General features: G+C 41.6%; 1 protein-coding gene across 1 annotated transcript; it reads right to left on the bottom strand.

Annotated features, from left to right (window-relative positions):
- Positions 1-5249: 5249 nt before the first annotated feature.
- Positions 5250-6596, bottom strand: LOC311061380 (cyclin-dependent kinase 5 activator 1; the record flags this gene model as incomplete). Its single annotated transcript, XM_084079988.1, has 1 exon — positions 5250-6596. The coding sequence occupies one exon, from the start codon at positions 6594-6596 to the stop codon at positions 5589-5591; it is 1008 nt and encodes a 335-aa protein (XP_083936114.1). The 3' UTR covers positions 5250-5588.
- Positions 6597-20109: the final 13513 nt, after the last annotated feature.

Here is a 20109-nt window from a genome sequence, read left to right on the forward strand (position 1 = left end):
ACTACAGCAGCCCCGCCTGGGGCGATGCAGACCACAGTGGCACACAACAGTGGGCGGTGATTGACTGCAGAGAGTCGTTCTCAGATGGAGGGCAGTGCCCCCGACAGAAGCCCCAAAGGCCATCTGCGCTGTCAGGCTATTGTAAGAGCGTGCATTAAGCTATTTTATGTCCCGCATGGATTTACTGCCAGACATGGCTGCCTTGCCTTGCAGACAAGGGAAGTATATGGCGCTCAGGGAAAACAACAATGGTAGTTTCAGTAAGTATGTGGGCTTTGCAGATGCTAAGCTGTGGCTCGCAATAGTGTGTGTGCTGACCGTTTCCTTGTTTGTGTTTTGTGTGTGTGAGAGAGATATATTAAGAGACAGTGAGAGAGAGAGAGAGAGAGAGAGAGAGAGAGAGAGCATAAGAGCATTCTATCTTGCAAATTACATTCATAGTTCCGGATTTGGATTTCACCTCAATAGTTTATTAAATAGTCAACATAGTCAACATAGTCATCATGAAAAAGAAAGAAAGAAAGAAAAAAACATTTTTTTCTATCTTCAAGTTTTCCTTAACAATAGTATTATACATTTTGACAGGTATAAATGTGTACACTTCCAGAGTTAAATTAACACTTGCTGCGTGCATACTTATGAAGTGGCTTTATAAAAGTCACTCAAGGTAGGTTCACTGCTTAATTTTGTTTCCCTGCCAATAATTGGCAACTGAAGAAGGTAACCATGGAAACTCAAGAGGGCCAGGAAACACATCTTGAGAATGGAGCAGGCAGGTATGTAGGAAAGGGTCACAGGCAGGTGTGTTTTTACTGTATGTCTTTATTAACACTCTCCCAACATACAGCATATGGTGGAAGACAAATCCCCTCTGATGACAGTGAGGCTGTGTAGGATAGCCTTGTGAAGGAAAAGCTGCAATCACGAAGGATGCAGTGTGGGCTGATGGAGCCACCTGTGACAAAGCCAGTCCAGTACAATAGCCTCCTTTGTAGCACCATATGGCCTATTGATCAATGAAAACATCCATTGACTTCCGCAGATTTGAACGTTTCCTATACATAAACAGAGCCAACAAAGTGAGGCTGTGATGTTGAGAAGGCCATGAGATTTACAGTAATCACCCTCCTGCCTGACATGCTGTTCTAAAAACAGGCAAAAAACACTTGCTACTAACCATTCAGCCCTTAAACCTGCAAACCTAGAGCCCAAAATATCATGATGATATTCTGATCACATCTAACACTGAGGGGTGATGTTGAAGTCGAGATGGCTGTGAGACAGCCATGGTGGTTTTATGTTATAATTCTGTCACTGTTCATATGACCTAACATGCTTTGATATTTCAAGACAGGATAAGAAAACACAAATTACAGATCTGTTGTTTTTTCTAAACATAAAAAAACACCACAATGGCCATGATAGTTGCATTTGCAGTCATAAAAATGACACTTAAGTAATACTTCATCATATTGCCCATAAAAGAACAATCCAGTGTGCTCTTTTTATGTACCAATGGAAATCAAATGTCACTGAAAATATTATACACATAGAAAAAAGCAATTCAAACAAAAGTAAAAAATAAAATAAATACAGTTGAAGAAAAATAAAGAACATTACCTAGACTACCTGGCTGGCATGCACACTACCACACAGCATGACATGTTCTTTTTTGTTTGTTTTTGGTTCATTTCTAACATATAGCAATGTATTTACACAGTACAGTAGTATCTGCCTTTTTTACGTCTGAACTTCAAGAGACTGTCCAAGGTGTGCCATTGTCATTACACACCAACGTACAACAGCAGCAATAAAATACATTGAGAATAAGGTAGCACAACTCACAGAGCTGTCCACAATGTTCACCCCAAATTCAAAAGTCTCCTATACCAGCCCAATTAAGGCCTGAGCCCATTCTGTATAGCAAAGTTGTTAACGTCCTTGCCAGTGTCCTGTCCACAGAATAGTCTCCCTTTTTGTCTTTTCTCAAGTAGATCACGTTCATTTCTGATTAAGTATTCATTTTATAGATAACAGGAGTCGTGACTTATTCACAGAGTTGCCAAAGTGTGTCTGCTGCAGATAAGTACATTATGTCCATTCAATGAGCCAGGCAGAGATCAGACCTCCTGCTGTGGGTTTGATTGGATGAGTTGAATTAGAGTTCTGGTTGAGAAGCATGTTGATTGGCTTAGAGACCACGTCATTTTATGGCAATATGATTGGATGAACAGTAATATGATCCAGCTCAAAGACTGATTAGACAGCAGTACAGAAAGAAAGAGTAGTCAGTTTGAGGTCAGTTGGGATACACACCAGTTGTCACATTTGTCAAATTGCACTTGTATTGAATTACTCATGCACATGGGCCTCTCCTACACATGATTATAGAGGATTAGCGTGAAGTGAACAACGTTTTTTCATCAAGGGAATGGTCACGTTGTGCTTTTTGAGCTATGACACCAAATATAAAACAAAATTCTCACACTTACTGTGTGTCACTGATGTTACTGCACATGACAATGGATAACGCTATATCGGAACATGCCACTCAGTGCATCTCTTAGCCTTAGCAATACTGTATGGAACGACACTGGTCGTGGAAGCAGATATAACTGAGAACCATGACCCACATTCACTCTCAAGAAGGACACAACACCCCCAATCACTACACCTGTGACACCAACAAACAACCTCATTCTGTCCTGTCTGGCCCTTGGGTGGTTATGGGTGCCTGTAGCAGAGAGATTTAAAGGCAGAGCTGAGGAGCAAAATTAAAAGGAAAGTGGGACACCAACTCTCACTGGATTCATTCATTCAACATACTTATTTCTCCTCGTGTTTCGCTTCCTCATTTGATTAGGCAGGGGGCTTAGAACTAGATTACCCAAGGGTGTATGTATATGAGAGTACTTGCATACTGTGTGTGTGTGTGTGTGTGTGTGTGTGTGTGTGTGTGTGCGTGCGTGCGTGCGTGCGTGCGTGCGTGCGTGCGTGCGTGCGTGCGTGCGTGCGTGCGTGCGTGTGTGCGTGCACTTCTATTACTATACTTGTATGGGCCAAATGTCCTGTAAACAATTGACCTGTCATGTACGAATAGTAGCCTAGTACTTGTTTATCAATCCATGAGTGTGCGCGGTTCGTCCAGTGTCTTGTCAGAGCAGAAGGTGTGGTGGAGCAGGCAAGCCTCTATAGATCCCCAGCCACTAAAAGATTAAGTGCTGCCTGCTTTGCCACATGCTATTGTAGGCCAGACGTCTTGACAGAAATTGAGCATCAGCCTCTGTGGCCCTGAAACAGCTTGATGAAGCTATCTATGAGTCAGACATACAGGGTTAGCCTTTAGCAGCCTATCAGGTCTGAGATATCCTTGTAAATGCCCACACACAGCATTCTCTGTGGCAGTTACCTATACATCTCTTAAATGGCATTTTTCAATCAACAGAGGAGATAAGAGAAGAAACGCTGTTTGTTGTAGTTGAATGGGGGCAAGTCATTGTAGTATCGACTTTAAATGCCATGCTAGGACTGCTGTGTCTCTCTGATGTTTATTTAATGTATTTGTTTGTACAATGGTGTTTTATGCTGCAACTGCAATGGACTGATCTGTGTGAACATCAACATAAAAACTGGACTTAAATCAGAATGCCTAAAGCATAAACGCCATGGTTTCATTCAAAGAAGTGTTCAAGGAGAGAGGGGTCCAACAATGAAACAGAAAGGAGAGATATAGGTATATATATTATATATAGATAATCGAATCCCTAACTTCTTTAAGGATACACAGGTGACTGATGAGAAACTGGGACGCATTCAGCTGCAGTACAAAAACAACTGCCTTTACCACGGCGTAATCCATCTTTTATTTCAGCCCTGTGCTGAGGGGCACTTAAGCTACGTCTGACTCTGATGGTGCAACGCACGCACGAACATTCACGTGCACGCGCGCGCGCACACACACACACACACACACACACACACACACACGTGTCACGACATTGACCCATAGTAGTGCTCAAACACAGGCACATTGTTTTAAGGAGGAAACATTGCACGAGACAAGGTGTTTAACATTGTGTGTGTGTGTGTGTGTGTGTGTGTGTGTGTGTGTGTGTGTGTGTGTGTGTGTGTGTGTGTGTGTGTGTGTGTGTGTGTGTGTTTGCAGGCTGACTGGTCCCTGCCCTGACAGGATTAGCTGCTGAAGCTCTCTAGGACTTCACATTAAAATCCTGTGGTAATGTATCCATTTGTAAGAATGCACAAATGTAACCAAAAGGATCCATTTGGGTCCACTTTCTGAGTTAAATGAACACTCTGGATTCTATACAGTGTATGGTGTAGACAAGAAGGGGGCACAGGTTGAGAGGTTGGGGGGCAGGGGGAGGAGCTTCAGTAATCTGTTAATCTCATTAATACCACAAATGTGGATGCCCACAAGTAGTTAACAACGGATGGGGATAAACGGCTGATGGCCTTCACTACTGCCCACGGCACAATCTATCAACAGGCACACACACACACACACACACACACACACACACACACACACACACACACACACACACACACACACACACACACACACACACACACACACACACACACACACACACACACACACACACACACTTAAAACTTGAAACTTGAAACAAGTTTTAAGTGTAACAACTTCCACTAGGAAACCCTAAGATGAGATAAGGTAGCCAGTGACATCTGAAGTCCTTGTCGGTTGAGGAGAATGACTATAATGAGGTTAACTGGCAACTGTCCCCTAAGGCCAGATGACCTTCAAAAGGCTCTGCAAAACACTAGGTTCTGTTGAATTGATAACAAAGCACAGAGGACCTAACATGGATGTTTCAGCTGTTCAGTACGTTTAAGTCACCTTTCATTGCTGACACATAGCTTGCACTACAATAAGGGTTAGTAAGTCTCATTGGATATTCCTGCAGGAATATAATGCAAATATACAATTACATGACAAGAGCGTCATTGATGAAGATGCCATTCCAATTGATTGATCATAGTACAACCATACTCTTCATGGAATATTCCTCCATATTAAGTGATGTTGGCGTTGGCATATTCCATTCCTCTGTGGCCAAGGATGGAAATTGCTCAGTCATTTTCAGGTGGTCTAGTGGGAATGCACTTGACTGTAGGTTATGTAGAGGGGTTTGACTTTGAAGGCTCTTTTATGAGGCCACTAATGAGATAATGGTCCCCTTTGATGAGATTCATGAGGTAAGAGTTGGATCATATGGGTTGGTGACTTGGATCAAATGGCTCTATGATTCATGCAAAAGTAAGTGAGCCTGAAACACGTTGTGTTGAAATGTTGCAATATCACTTTTTACTCCTAAGGATCTGTCTGTGGATTGTAAGGACAAGGGCATCAGGCATCTGATGGAATGATTTAAACAATACAGATAGGCTGTCTGGTCCTTAAGGTGTTAACACCATCAGCTGAACAGGAGAAGGGCAAAGTGTGAAAAAAAACGAGAGGAATCGTGTGTGTCTGTGTGCAAGAGTGCACATGTCTGTATCAAAAGGCAGAGGCGTGCTGGAGGAGTGCCAACTGGGTTTGATCACCGATCCAGCACCCGGCTGTAGTCCTGGGGGCCACATCCCCCCTCACTCTTGAGTTCAGCAAATACCTGTGTGAAAAAGTGCGGATCTGCGTTAATGCGCAGCATCTTGGAGCTGGTAGCATCAATAATGGCCAGGCAGCGGTCCCAGAAGGCCTCCTTACCAGCCTCCACCAGGAAGGGCTTGAGGGGATAAGAGATTTCATTGCCCATGTAAGAGTAGGACAAGTAGAGGCAGGTGAGTAGTGTAGCCTGAAGCTCATGCTCCGAGGCCACAAGGTCCCCTTCCACTACGTCCCGACACAGCATGTAGACGAAGACCACGTTGGCCGGCGTGACAAAGGCCTGATCCTGCCAGCCCTGGAGGAGCAGCGAGCGGTCCACGGCCCGGAGCCACAGCACCGGGTCGGCCGGGGACAGGTGCTTCAACCGGTAACAGCGGGTGCACAGGAACTCCCCCAGACAGCGGAGAAGCTCGCTAGTTGAGGCTTGGACAATGACGCGCTTAGGCGATGAGGTCACCGTACCCAGGGGGACTTGTTTCACAGGACAGGCCAGTGGCTGGGGTTTGCTGTAGCCATAGCCATAGCCATAGCCGTGGCCGTGGCCCAAGCCCAGCCCGTACCCGAGGCCCAGACCCAGTCCCGCTGGGCAATCGTAGCTGGACAAGTTGGCACACGACACCGACTTCTTCACATTCTCGCGGTTAAGGTGCAGCACGGCGTCTTTCTGGTATATGTTGATGTTGTTGTTGTTGTTGAGTGGGTCACATAGGGCCCCCGGACCCCCAGAGCTTTTCTTGGTGCCGCCTCTCTTCTTGGTGGAGGCTACCAGTCGTTTCCAGGTCAGTGCAGGGAGGAAGATGGACTGACCCCGTTTCAGACCGCGGTCCTTCTGGGCGTTGAGAGAGTGGCTGCTGAAGCTCGGGTAATGGTTGAGAGAGCCTGCCCGGTTATCATAGTAGCTTGATTTCCGAGTGCCAGGCGACAGTGATAATACCGTGCCCATGGTGAGTCAGTGCTTCAGAGATTAAACTGACTTAATGGGGGTTGGACAGAGGTGAGGACAGTTGATGCGCAGCTCTCTCTCTATCTGCTCTTTTAATTATTTGACTCTAGGTTGAGATGGCCGCTGAACAGAGCAGTCAGGTGGAAAGATGTCCAAGGCAGACATGACAACTGAACCTGGACTGTCTGTTTTAACAGAGATGCTGGCAAATCTAAATGTCCATGATAACAGAGGCAATATCTGCAACATAAAACAAACAACACAGGAGTGTAAGTAAAGAAACACTACTGTCATCAATTAATATGAAACAATTGCAGTACATACACCACCACAGTCCTCTTAACAGCCATTAGGCTACTTTAGAGTGCAGCCTGTGACAATACACTTTCAATATTATTTCATATAGCCTATAATCCATTTTAATCAATTAAAATTATGGGATCTTTCTTATGATGATCAAGTTGAAACATTAATTTGCCTAAAAGGATGAAAGTATTGTAGGCCTAATGTAGGTCACTGCTCACTGGGAAATATGGTTTTGAATATACACTATTAGCCTACTGTATTCTATGCATCCTAAACCGCAGTAGACTACAAATAGCACAGGTTATGAAGTCTGAACTCCCCTTTTCATACACACACAACTGGAAAGGAACTGTTACAAAAGAGTAGGCCTACATTTTATGTGCAAATATTTAGGATGTTTATTTTTCTTTCATATGGATATTCATACTCAGTGGTGTAAAGTAACTAAGTACATTTACTCAAGCACTGTACTTATGTAAAATGTTGAGGTATTTTTTACTTTGCTGGAGTATTTCGAATTTTCAGTATTACTTCTATACTTTTACTCCATTACTCCACTAGTATTATTTGACAACTTTTAGTTACTTATAGATTTGGACTATTATTACAAAACGTACATTACCCACTTCAGCCTACATTTCGGCCATTTGAAAATAGCTGATTTACATTGTGAGCTTGTAGATCTGCTATTTTCAAAAGATTTGTATACATTATGAAAACTTGGGAAATGGGACATTCTGCATAATGAGTACTTAATACTTTTAGTACTTGAAGTACATTATGATACTTTTGTACTTTTACTCGAGTAGGCCTACATTTTGAATTCCAGATTCATTTTACTTGTAATTACATAACTACATATTGATACTTTTACTTAAGTAAAACATGTGAGCACTTTTCCCACCACCGTTCATACTCACTTGTATTATCTGATGTGATGTAGAGTAGACCACACTGTCCAATGTTGTTTATTTGTCGCAGTCTGTGATGCTGATACAAGGGCAGCAGATCATTGCGTCCATGAGCTGCATAGTAGCCTATGCAGTGTGGACAGCTGTCCAGATGGTCAATGAGAGGTCAGTTCACGTTCGTGCAAAATTAGAAGCAAAAGTCACACCCGTCCCGTGAGCAATAAAATAACCTTACTCTACAAGTCCAGCAGAGCCAGGTCGGTCTCGGTGTGCAGGTGTCATCCTTTGCTGCACAAAGGCAAGTCCCTTTTAGTGAATAAATAGCCTATTTACAATTGTATGATTCTCCCTTCATTCCGGACTGTCTCCATCTCTCCGGTACTGAAAATAACGCAAACTTTCACAGCAATATCTGCGTCCTTTTAATGCGTCCCATGGCTCTTGTCTGATCGTGCAGCCTACTTCCATGTGACAAGTGGATGATTTGTTTTGTCCAGTTTTTTTTTCCTTTAAAAAAATAATAATAATATATAGCCTATAGTACAGGCTCAGCAGTCTTCACTCTTCAGCTGTAGATGGAGCTCTGAAGGGACTTTGACATCAGATCGCAGCGCACAGCGCGGCCAGCTAATCAAATCATCTCCCTGACAGACTCCTCCTAGTGGGGGGCGCGTGAGCTCAGCTGCCAAGGACCGACCAGGGACGCGCGCACGCATGCATGCCATCCATCCATGCACAAACGCAACACACAAAAACACAAACACACGTCACCAGTGTTGGAAAAAGTACTACATTTCTTGACTTAAAGGGATATTTCACTTTCAAAAAAACTTTGGGTCATTTTATCGTCTACTCAGGCTTTTGTGAGCCCCCCCGTTTTTAAGTTGCTTGATTCAGTATTTAGATATTTGATATTCATTTTATCAGACACGCCCCTTTCCTATACAAACCCATTATAACTTCAAACTATTTAGATCGGCTATTTTCAAAATATTTTGAAAATAGCCGATCTACAAGCTCACAATGCATCACATTGCGAGGCATTGTGAGCTTGTAGATCTGCTATTTTCAAATGGCCGAAATATATATACGCTGAAGTGGTTAGTGTGGCTTGTAATAATAATCAAAATCTACAAAGAACAAAGTAACTAAAACTTTCAAATATTTGTAGTGGAGTTTGCCTCTGAGATGTAATGGAAAAGTAAAAGTATTGAAAATTGGAAATACTCCAGTAAAGTAAAAATACAGATATTTATATATCTGTATGTATACGCTGCATTAATTATAGATACATTTTTGCAGATGTGTCCATGGGCAACAACAGTCTGAGCTAATATGTATTATTATGAGGCGTTGCTATTGTTATAATGATGATGATGATGATTATTATTATTATTATTATTATTATTATTATTATTAGTAGTAGTAGTAGTAGTAGTAGTAGTAGTAGTAGTAGTACTAGTAGTAGTACTAGTAGTAGTAGTAGTAGTAGTAGTAGTAGTAGTAGTAGCAGCAGTAGTAGCCTAGTAGTAGTAGTAGTAGTAAGTAAACAATACCACAATGTAGAAATACTCTCTTAAAAGTACCATTAGATATTCAAAATGTTACTTGAGTAAAAGTATGGTGGCACTGGCAAAAAGACAGGAGACAAAGCTAGAGGTGGCAGAATTGAAGATGCTATGATTCCCATTAGGAGTGACAAGGAGGGACAAGATCGAAATGACTATAGAGGGTCAGCCAAGAAGGTTTGGGCCAAGACAGACAGGCAAGGTTGAGATGGTTTGGACATGTGCGGAGGAGGGATGAGGGGTACATTGGGAGAAGGATGCTGAAGATGGAGCTGCCAGGCAAGAGGAAAAGAGGAATGGCAAAGAGGATGGTTTATGGATGCGGTGAGAGAGGACATGCTGGAGTGACCGAGGAAGATGCAGAAAACAATGTACAATTTCTATAAGAATCCGGTAGGAGTTCTCCAATGTACCAATAGAATCCTATAGGATTCTGAATATTGCTATAATAATTTCTGTCGCCTCTATCATAATCTTATTGAAATAATATTGAAACATGTTCCCTGCTGGAAATGTTACTGATGTGGGCTATAGAACTAAAAAGCACTTCCCGTCATTTGAGTTTGAGAAAAACTGTTCTTTAAACCAGTGGCTCTCCAACGTTTTCATGTCAAGGACCCCAAAAATAACATGTACTTGGCTGCGGACCCCATATCTGAAAACATTTTGTGTCATACAAGATTTGTGTTGTTAATATGTTTCAAAAGTATTCCAAATCTTTTGAAAACACGCATGAGCTTGTAGATCTGCTATTTTCAAATAGCTGATGTGGCACTATACGGGTTAAACTGATTCTGACGCTGCATTAATTTTGCTGGCCGACACCCTGAAACCCCCCAAGGAGGATCTGGGTCCCCGAACCCCAATTTGAGAACCACTGCTTTAAACCATTGTATTGTTGAAACATGGACATCATATTTGCCGAACGGGTTGATATTTGAATATAATACAATCATTGACATATTCGAATTCCAAATACAGTACAATACTTCTTTACGAAAATAAAAGTTCCCTAGAGTCAAGAGGTCATAGGCCTAGGATTCCAATAGAAAAATCCAGCTAAAAACTCTATAGGATTCCAATAGATTCCAATAAAAAACCTCAAGATTTACATTCTTATAGGATAAAAATGCTATAAGAAAAGATTCCAATAGGATTTGTTCCAAAATCTTATTCAGGATTTATTTTTATTGGAATTCTTTTGGATTCTTTGACTAAGTAACACTACATGCATCACAAAGTAATATGTGTTACTTTTACAAATTGGGTAATACAATACAGTTATGTCAAGTAGTACATTACTTAATAATAATAAGGATAATAATAAAAACAACTTTATTTATATAGAAAACAGCAAAACAAAACACACAAAACAAAACAAAGAAAGATTAAAGATTAAAAATAATGCAGAGATGCACATGAACAGACCACTTTCATACCGGTGCAAGACCAGTGGAGATTGACTGTAATCATCGGCTAGGGCTGGGCATTAAAAGCTAATCTATCGAAGTGGGTTTTAAGGAGGGATTTAAACCGGGGGACAGACTCAGTGAGCCTGATCTCTAGGGGCAGGGCGTTCCAAAGGGTAGGGGCTCTGAAGGTGAAGGCCATGCAACCTTTTGTATTTAACAGACCTTTTAAAATGGCCAGGAGCGCTTGGTTTGAAGATCTCAGACTACGTGCAGGCACATAGGGGGGAGTAGGTCCGAGATATAGGCTGGGGCAAGACCTAGCCTGGCCTTACAAGTAGTGAGTAAGATTTTGCAACTGATTCTAAACTCAACTGGGAGCCAATGGAGGGATGCTAAAATGGGTGTGATATGATAAAAAAAAAATTGTACCAGTTAAAAGACGGGCCGTAGCATTCTGAACCAGCTGAAGGCTGTGGATGGATTTTTTTGAGAGGCAGGTGTAGAGAGCATTACAGTAGTCTAAGCGCGAGAAGATGAAGGCATGAACAACTTTTTTCAGATCGGCGATGGTCAGGAATGATTTAATTTTTGCTATATTTCTGAGGTGATAAAATCAGGATTGAACAACCTTCTTGACATGATGTTGGAGGTTGAGGTCTGGGTCAAAGGTGACAACTAGGTTTCTAACTGTGGGTTTGAGGTTTGGAACTAATGGGCGAGGGGGGCAAACACCAGAACCTCAGATTCTTTCTCGTTCAGCTGAAGGAAGTTGTTAGACATCCAGTTTTTGATGTCGGTAATGCAATTATGTAGGGTGGCTAGACTTTCACTCACATATGGATACATATCCAGTATTATCTCTGTCGTTATCTTGTTGTATATTGGATTACTGTTAGCACAATCTTGCAGAACATGCTAAACCAACATTTTGCTGCTTGTACCTGCATGAGTGAGTGACAAAGACACCTTGATTCTTGATTCTATTTACGGTAGTTATTTAAGCTTTGAACAAGTTCATGCGCAATATAGTTTGTCCGCCATTAATATTATGTATAGTCCTTTTGCACTGAAGGCATGTTTGAAAGTATATTCTCCAACACTGCTTGTCACAGAGTCAGTAGGTGGTCTTCTAACTAACAAATGCTATGCCCTACATAAACTTTAGGCCACATATGGTGCAGCATTTGTGACTTGAATGTTATATTGTTGTTGCTCCCAAACCAGCTTGGAACAACACTTTATGAGAGCCAAATTAAGAGACAGTTTAATCATTCTATTGAATCATACACCTATTCTGCTGAACAGTCATGGAGACGGTTGAGATGACAACAAATGAGTTGTAGCAAGCCCATGAGGATGTGTACAGTAGAATTACTAATGTTCCATGACACAGTGCCAGGTTAGGGCGTATTATGTAATAATCTTAATAAGGTCATTCTATATTGAAAGTCATGCAGCTCCCTGAGCTTTGGACTAGCGGTCTATCACAACATATGTTGTATATCTTCAGTCCAAGAAAAGGCAATAAAATACAGGCCTACTGTACCGCTAAAGTGTTGCTTCAAACACAACAGTGGCGTGAGCATAAGTTGGTATTAATGCAGGCGCAAACTACATATTGCAGGCAGGCAGTTAGGAGCTAGTACTAAAATGTTTATGATGGGCAGTATTTGCGAGGTCCTGTTTTACTTGCATAATTATGCTTTCAGTCGTGTGCAATACAATTAATGCATGGTCAATGTTTATTGGTGTTTAAATCTAATTTGATTCTGCTTGCTGCTCTGTGCCCAGTGTTGTGGGACCTCGCTTTGTGAATGAAGAGCAGAGAGAGAGAGAGAGATTAAAAACAAGACAGGCAGTCAAAGAAAAGAGACATGCTGTAGAAAGAAGGGGAAGAAGAGCTCAAACGAAAAATAGTGCCAACAAGTCTGAGAGAGTTTGCGTGAATAAGCTTGAAGAACATGTGTAATGGAAGTGATTCCTTATAAATCTAATAGATGCATAATTTAAGAAACACAGACTAAGCCGAATCTCTGTGATTGGCTTATACCAAGCCTACGAAACAGCCACTGCTGTCCGTCACATTTATTATTGATTCATGCATGGAGAGTGAAACCTTACTTTTACCTATAAGAGTCCCTATTGAGTCCTAAGTGAGTCTCTGTAAAAAAAAAACGTAAATGAATGCCCTATGTCTCTCAAAAGTGGCAAAAATAGCCGGTCTAGGCTCCAATGTAGCCTGACAGCGTGTTGTGGGTTAGAGTCCCGATCCCGGCGGCCTTTGCTGCGTGTCACTCCCCATCTCTCTCCCCGTTTCCTGTCTACCTACTGAATGATCAATAAAGGCATAAAAGGGCATAAATGGACGATCTACAAGTTCACAATGCATCGCAAAAAAGTAGCAAAAATACCTGATCTACAAGATCAGGTATTTTTGCTACTTTTTCTTTTTTTAGGTCTGTTTGTGGGTTTTATAAATATTTAACCAAATGTTAGCAATAACTTGGGACTAAATAATAATAACTGCATTGGATCTATTGGAACACAGGTTCTTTATTCCATTTCCCCGAAAATGTACGGTTTTGGTTCCCCCCGACAGCCACAATATTCATCATAATATGATGAACATAATATGTCCGTATATTATACGGAATACCCCATATTTTCCTCCAATGCAAACCACACATGACAAGTTCTGGAATTAACAGAATGCTGAAGCAGACAAACAACGTTGCATCCCGGGAGCAGTCTCTCTCCCCCTGGCACAGACCCATCTTTGTTCTACCATCCAGTTGTATCTGAATGGCCAGCATGGCTCTATAGTGGAGATCTCCCCATTCACCAGACCCCACCCCTTTCTTCTCTTCTCTTTCCTCCTCTTCTCTTCTCTAACCCCCCACCCCACCCCACCCCACCCCACCCACCCTTCTCCCTGAGCAGGCAGCTGTAGGACTCACAGCTTTTACTGCACAGCTGACCCGGCCACTGACAGCTATGAAAGGAGCTGTTGTGCAGTGCAACCCCTATACCGCTACCACCACTACCAATATCACCCAGAAACATTTGAACTCAGAGAGTGTACAAATGGACCGGTAATGGTCCATTTGGTTCTCTCATTAACACTGAGGATTTTACTGTGTAGGTAGAGAATATAAAAATACATCTTTGGTGGGTATCTGTCCTGTATAACCATGACAAAAACGGTAAACAGGCCTCCCTCCTCTCATTGACTTTCCAAATCTGCTGCTATCAGAGAGTGAGAATCTCAGCTACACTTTGTTTTTGTGTTTATGTCTTTAGTTGAGAATCTATGTGTGAGTGGCTTGAAATTGCTGTTAATCCTAGCATGTTGCAACGACGTTGTTTGATTGCAATCAGTTGATATTACAGATATCTATTTGGTCAGGAGTCTGATTGCACTGTTTGACCCAGTTTCATTGTGTAAATACTGTCATGTCTAACAGTATAAATCGCTGGTGCAGTCAATGAAATCAATTGGTATGTGGGTTCTCTCCTCCTGTTTTTCAGTGTGATGTTTGACAGCCGGGAGTATTTGGGAAATGTGGTATTTGGTCTCATCACGTATTCTCATCCCGTTCCAAACAAACTGTGGATGACTCTTGTCTATTTGCTGCACACCAAATTTTGCCTTAAGTGAATGGTATGAATGTGTCATCGTTGCCCACAGGGGCTATTGTATCTTCGGAGTATTTACAGCCAATGGCGTATTTCACTGAGCAATACTCCTCCGTTTGATTGTTTTCTTCTCTTTCCACGTAGAAACATTTAATCATCATGTTTATTGTAAAAGGCCACAAACTGCAAATGACTGTATCTTTACCGTTTCTTTCATTTGCTGAATACTTGGCTACCCAGAAGCTCAGACGGATACAGCTTGACTGTGTATACTATTGTCTTGACTGGTATCCCATTGTCTTGGTTGGCATGGCATTGTTTTGATTGGAATGGCATTGTCTATTTCTGTGGCTTCTCCCTTGTCCCTAGACAGTATCATATAGGTTCTTCTCCCTTGTCCTTAGACAGTATCATATAGGTTCCTTAGACAGTATCATATAGGTTATTCTCTCTTGTCCTTAGATAGTATCATACAGGTTCCTTAAACAGTATCATATAGGTTCCTTAGACAGTATAACATAGGTTCCCAACCTTTTTTTGTTGGAACCCCCGTTCATATATCTGACAAAAGCTGGGACCCCCCACATGATTTGTGTACGCACACCCACGCACTCACACACTATAAAGTTCTCATATGGTGAATAGCAAAAATAGCTGAACTACAAGCTCACGACACGTCACATTGTGATGCGTTGTGAGAATATTTTTTGTCAAATCTTGACAGACTAGGGATGCTAGGTTGAAAGTAGATGAAAGCAAGTCATGATTTTGTGCAACATGTTGCACAAAATCATGTGCAACATGATTGGGAGCTTCGATCTGAACCAACCTGCAGGTCTTCAGGGAACAAAAGAACCATAAGCCCAGACAAGTGAACTTAAAACATGGTGAAGCAGAGTCACAATAACAGAAAGGAAGAGAGTGGAAGACGTAGGAACACATAGAAAGGACTGGGCAATCAGAAAAGAATGAAAGCTCGGCCATTGGAAACTAGGAACAGGTGAAAGCTGAAATAACAGAACAAAACAGAAAAGGGAGAGAGAAAGAAGGATAGGGGGGGGGGACTGAAAAAACGAGGACACGGACAGAAATGGAAAGAGTAGAAGAGAGGGAAAGAGGTCACAGACAGGTGGTGAGGCACAACTAGCGCAGCTGTAATCACTAGAGTCAGACAGACAGGCAGACAGACAGACAGACAGACAGACAGACAGACAGACTGACAACACACACACACACACGCACACGCAAACGCACACACAGAGGCTAGGACAACTGGTTCACATGATGAGAGAAACAGCTGTCTGTCTGTCTGTCTGTCTGTCTGTCTGTCTGTCTGTCTGTCTGTCTGTCTGTCTGTCTGTCTGTCTGTCTGTCTGTCCGTCCGTCCATCGGACTGACTGACTGACTGGACTCTAATCTTCATCCTCTTAAAGACAGGAACGAGTAATCACGTCTCATCGCTATTGCAGTGTTACAACACACCCTAGAATAGACTGAATGTGATGACATTTGAGCAAAGCCTGAATACCCAAAACTGACATGTATGACATTTATACTTCATCATAAGAAAGTGTCGCACTGGCATTCAGTTTTCAGTGGCAAGCGACAGGGGTGTATGGGGAAGCATACAGCCCTACTGGGAAAGTGGTCCATGAGGACGTAGTAATGTTTTGGGCTGTAATGTTACACTTACATGCGTAGTACTACTGCACTCTAGTGGACAATATTGGTCTGTGCTTCTCAGATCAATTGCTAATAATGTTTCTTGTTATAACGCTGAACTAATTTGAAATGTGCTGTAAGAAGCTATCATGTGCGTACAGTAGACATCACACAAGATTCCTCTTTAGGCATAACCAGCGTTCTGATTTGTAGCCTCGCTGGAAGTGAGCATGCCGTTATCTTGCATATTTTGATGAAAACACACACACACACACACACACACACACACACACACACACACACACACACACACACGATGTCATGATGTCAGTACTTGCATGCCAGTCTGAAAGTCTCCATATCTGGGCAAGAATGTAAGCTATATGTGCTCCACTGAGCGTCCCTTTTGTAGTTGTAGCCTACGTTTGAATTCATTGGAAACTTGCTATGTAGGCCTATGTTTATGTGCTGTAGTTTCACTGGCCTATACTGACTGATTGACTCCCCAATTGTTGAAGCATGCATGCGTGACAATCAAACAGCCAGTGACGTACCAATGTTCCAGTTAATCAGTGCCCTCATATTTCCCCTTGACAAGCTCAACACAGAAACACATACAGCTCCATTATCCCACAGCCAGCAATGTGCAGGCATCGAAATAACGTCATTGAGTGACGACCTGCTGTCTGAAATGTTTCATGCAACAAATGGATCGAAAATGCACTGTCAACCCCCACCTGCTCTGGCTGTCTCTTCTGTTGGTAGTCTACCTGATAGGTCGGGCAGGTATATAGCCTGGTAAACCCTCCCTCCAGAAATCTCAATTGTATTTTATTTCCTGGAATCAAATGGAAATGAGATTTCCGGAGGGAGGGTTTACCAGGCTAGCAGGTATAGGCATCTCAGTCTCTCTTTCATCCAGACAGACACATTTTCGGTTTGGTTTGCATTTTGGGACTTTACACACTCATACCGCTGACTTTATTGACTTTCATACTCCATCCCTTCTTGTTACAGCCCTTGAGCTTAGTAGGCCTACTGACAACCCTCCCTTACTAGATGACCTGTTTCCTATTTAAGACTATTTAGAATTTTAATTCACGCACAAAAAAAGTAAAATTATGTGTGGCAAAGTTGTCATCTTTGGAAATTTGCAAAAATATCATTGTAAGGGCACATTTAATGCATGAAAATGCATTGCACTGAATATATTGTGGATGCAACATTTCATATTCATACCAAAGTATGTTGCTCTATGTCAGGTGAGACAGAGACAAATGCATGATATATAAATTAGATTTAAGAAATACTTGTTTATGTTACCCTTTTAGCCCAGGTGTTTTATTGTACTTCCATGCTGTTTAAAGTCAATCAATCAATCAATCAATCAATCAATCAATCAATCAATCGAAGATAATTTCACACTCCTGATTTTACATATCAGCTTAGTTTATATAGATTTTATTTAGATTTACATAGATTTCAATTGAAATGAATGGAATCCAATGACAAAAGATTGATTTACCTAACCCTAAATGTTCGTGCACAGTCTCAATATATATTTATTTGAGTCACACAGTAGGAAAACTGAGAGGAGACATTATAGAAGCAGATGAACAGGCTCGTTGTGGGCCAGCAGAGGTACATTACATTTACAGCTCCAGCAATCTGGGAACCCATCGCTAAATAAAAAAGGAAAAACAGCGCCCTCTGCTGTTTTTTACTCTTGCGGAGAGCAGAATCTGTTCTTGAGAGATTATTACAGCTCCAGAGACATGATATTTTTTTTTATTTATATAATTACTTTTTTATATATATATAATTTCGTCTAGGACATGTCATAAATCTTCTCTCAGTTGTGATAAAGAAATACAAGGTTGGGTAATTATGAGCATCTACAAACACATTATGGGCGTTCCAGTTTGGAGAGGACACTGCTTTCTTTTACAGACCTTTTTAAATTTAGAATTAGGTAATAGGCACACCTTTTACAGAATTGAAGTACTTCTAGTCTTTATTGTCGGCTGCTGGGTGGGTGTGTTAATTGTTGTTATATTTATGTATTGTCTTGTCTTGCACATATATGCATTGATCCGAGCAAAACGATGTCCCCTTGTGGATAATAAAGGATATCTAATCTAATGAGGAGGGGGAAATCCAACCTAGTAGTGCTTATGTTCAACACTGGAGGGTGCTAAATATCTTTGATATGACGCACAAGCATACAGCAATGATGTAGCTATTATGTAGATAGTTTATATTTGGCTGGTTGTGTGCATTACCATTAGGTCTATTGCATTTGTAATCCGTATGTGCCAATGCATTAAACGCAATACGCTTCCTTTCATATTAGCACTTAGCAAAGTATTGTAGAATTTGCGGGATAAACTCATCATGTTGCCGACAAAGGTAATATCAGTTTAGTGTTTTTGTATTAATAATTTACATAATATGCCATTATAAATACTATTCCCAAAGAAATACACCTTTTTCAAGATAGCTATATGAAACTGTAGGGTACATTGATGTTATGATACTAATTAATGTTCTGTTACATTTAGCAGAGCCTAAAGTTCCACGTGCACAATTGCAACACCCTGGCTCAGTTTGACCTAAATGGAATGCAACCTTAATTAGTATCATTGGTAACACATGTGTTTACTCTTCTATTGCATGTCAAAATGGCTGCTGTGAATCATACAGTCTATGCTGTGAATCTGCAAAGTGGGGGACCCTCAGTGTTCCTTGAGGGGGTTCTAAATGGACCCTTAGGTATCCTTTTGCACACTTCCTGAGCTATGTGGTTCCTTAAACTTAAAAGGTTTGAGAACCATTGTATTAGGGTATACTGTGGACATCAGGTTAACATAAGCCCTATGTAGAAAATAGCTACTTTTATTTTTGAAATGTTTGAAAACATATTTTTATTTGGAAAGAAATTCTACATTTAAAAATGAAGGACGCCAGGTAAAGAAGAATGAGGCCATGCCTCTAGCTTCCTGTCTGCCTTCTCCCACTCTTGTCTGTCTGTATTTTTTCATTGGGGCCAGTAGGGAATCGAGGAGTCAAAGCTGTTAACCTTTCTATTGAACAGCACATCATCAGGGTGAGCCGACATGCAACTAGCTACACCTAAGGCATACAAACAGACACCCCAATTCCACAGGCAGAACATACCTTTCAGCACTGAACAAACATTTGATCTGCCAGGGGATCAACCCCCAACCCACATCACCCATTAACGTACTCCCTCCTATGTTTTTTTGGCACACAGGGTGAATAGCAGTGATGAACCTGATGTTAACATGAAGTCTGCTAAAGAATATACCAAATACAGAACTGCTTTAAGTTAAACATACATTAATATAGCCCATATCTGAGAACCTAAACACGAAGCAGGGTGCAAAGATATTTCTCGAAAGTAGTAATGGATATGAGGTTGTGGCTGTATGTTTTGGGTGTGAGAGGATTTATGGCACCCAGTGTTGGTGGAACGGAGAGCCAGGTATTCGTCCGTTTTTGGATTTGAAACAATTTGTTTGTTATTGGAGAGCTGCCTGTGGTGTTAACCCATGACCCCGATGACCCCTGACCCTCAGGACGACAGCTCTATCCACGCGTCAGGGAGAAGGGCTGTCACACAGAACAATCCAGAACATGGCCTGGTCTGAAGGCGATGGGGGAAGTGGGGAGACAGGGCCAATTAGGTAGGTGTAGCTCACACAAGATCAAATGCGCCGCGTGAGAGAAGAATGCAAGCTACTGGATACATGATCTGTCTAGAGGAAAAGTGCGAGTGAATACCTTTGGTTAGAGACTATCCCTGTAGATTAGGAAACTGAGCTATTGTTTATGTTTTTTGCCTGTTGAGCCTCCTTTTTCCACCTATTGGATTTATTGCATTTAGTGCAGTGCCAGTACAACGGTTTAGATATGATGCAAAGCTAGCTGTGAAATGATGCAAAGCTGGCTTTAAGATGATGTACCATTCATCAAACGTGCAATGCACAAGTGCATC

This window comes from Gymnoscopelus microlampas, assembly GCF_963454915.1.
Source record: "Gymnoscopelus microlampas genome assembly, chromosome: 15".
Taxonomy (NCBI): Eukaryota; Metazoa; Chordata; class Actinopteri; order Myctophiformes; family Myctophidae; genus Gymnoscopelus; species Gymnoscopelus microlampas.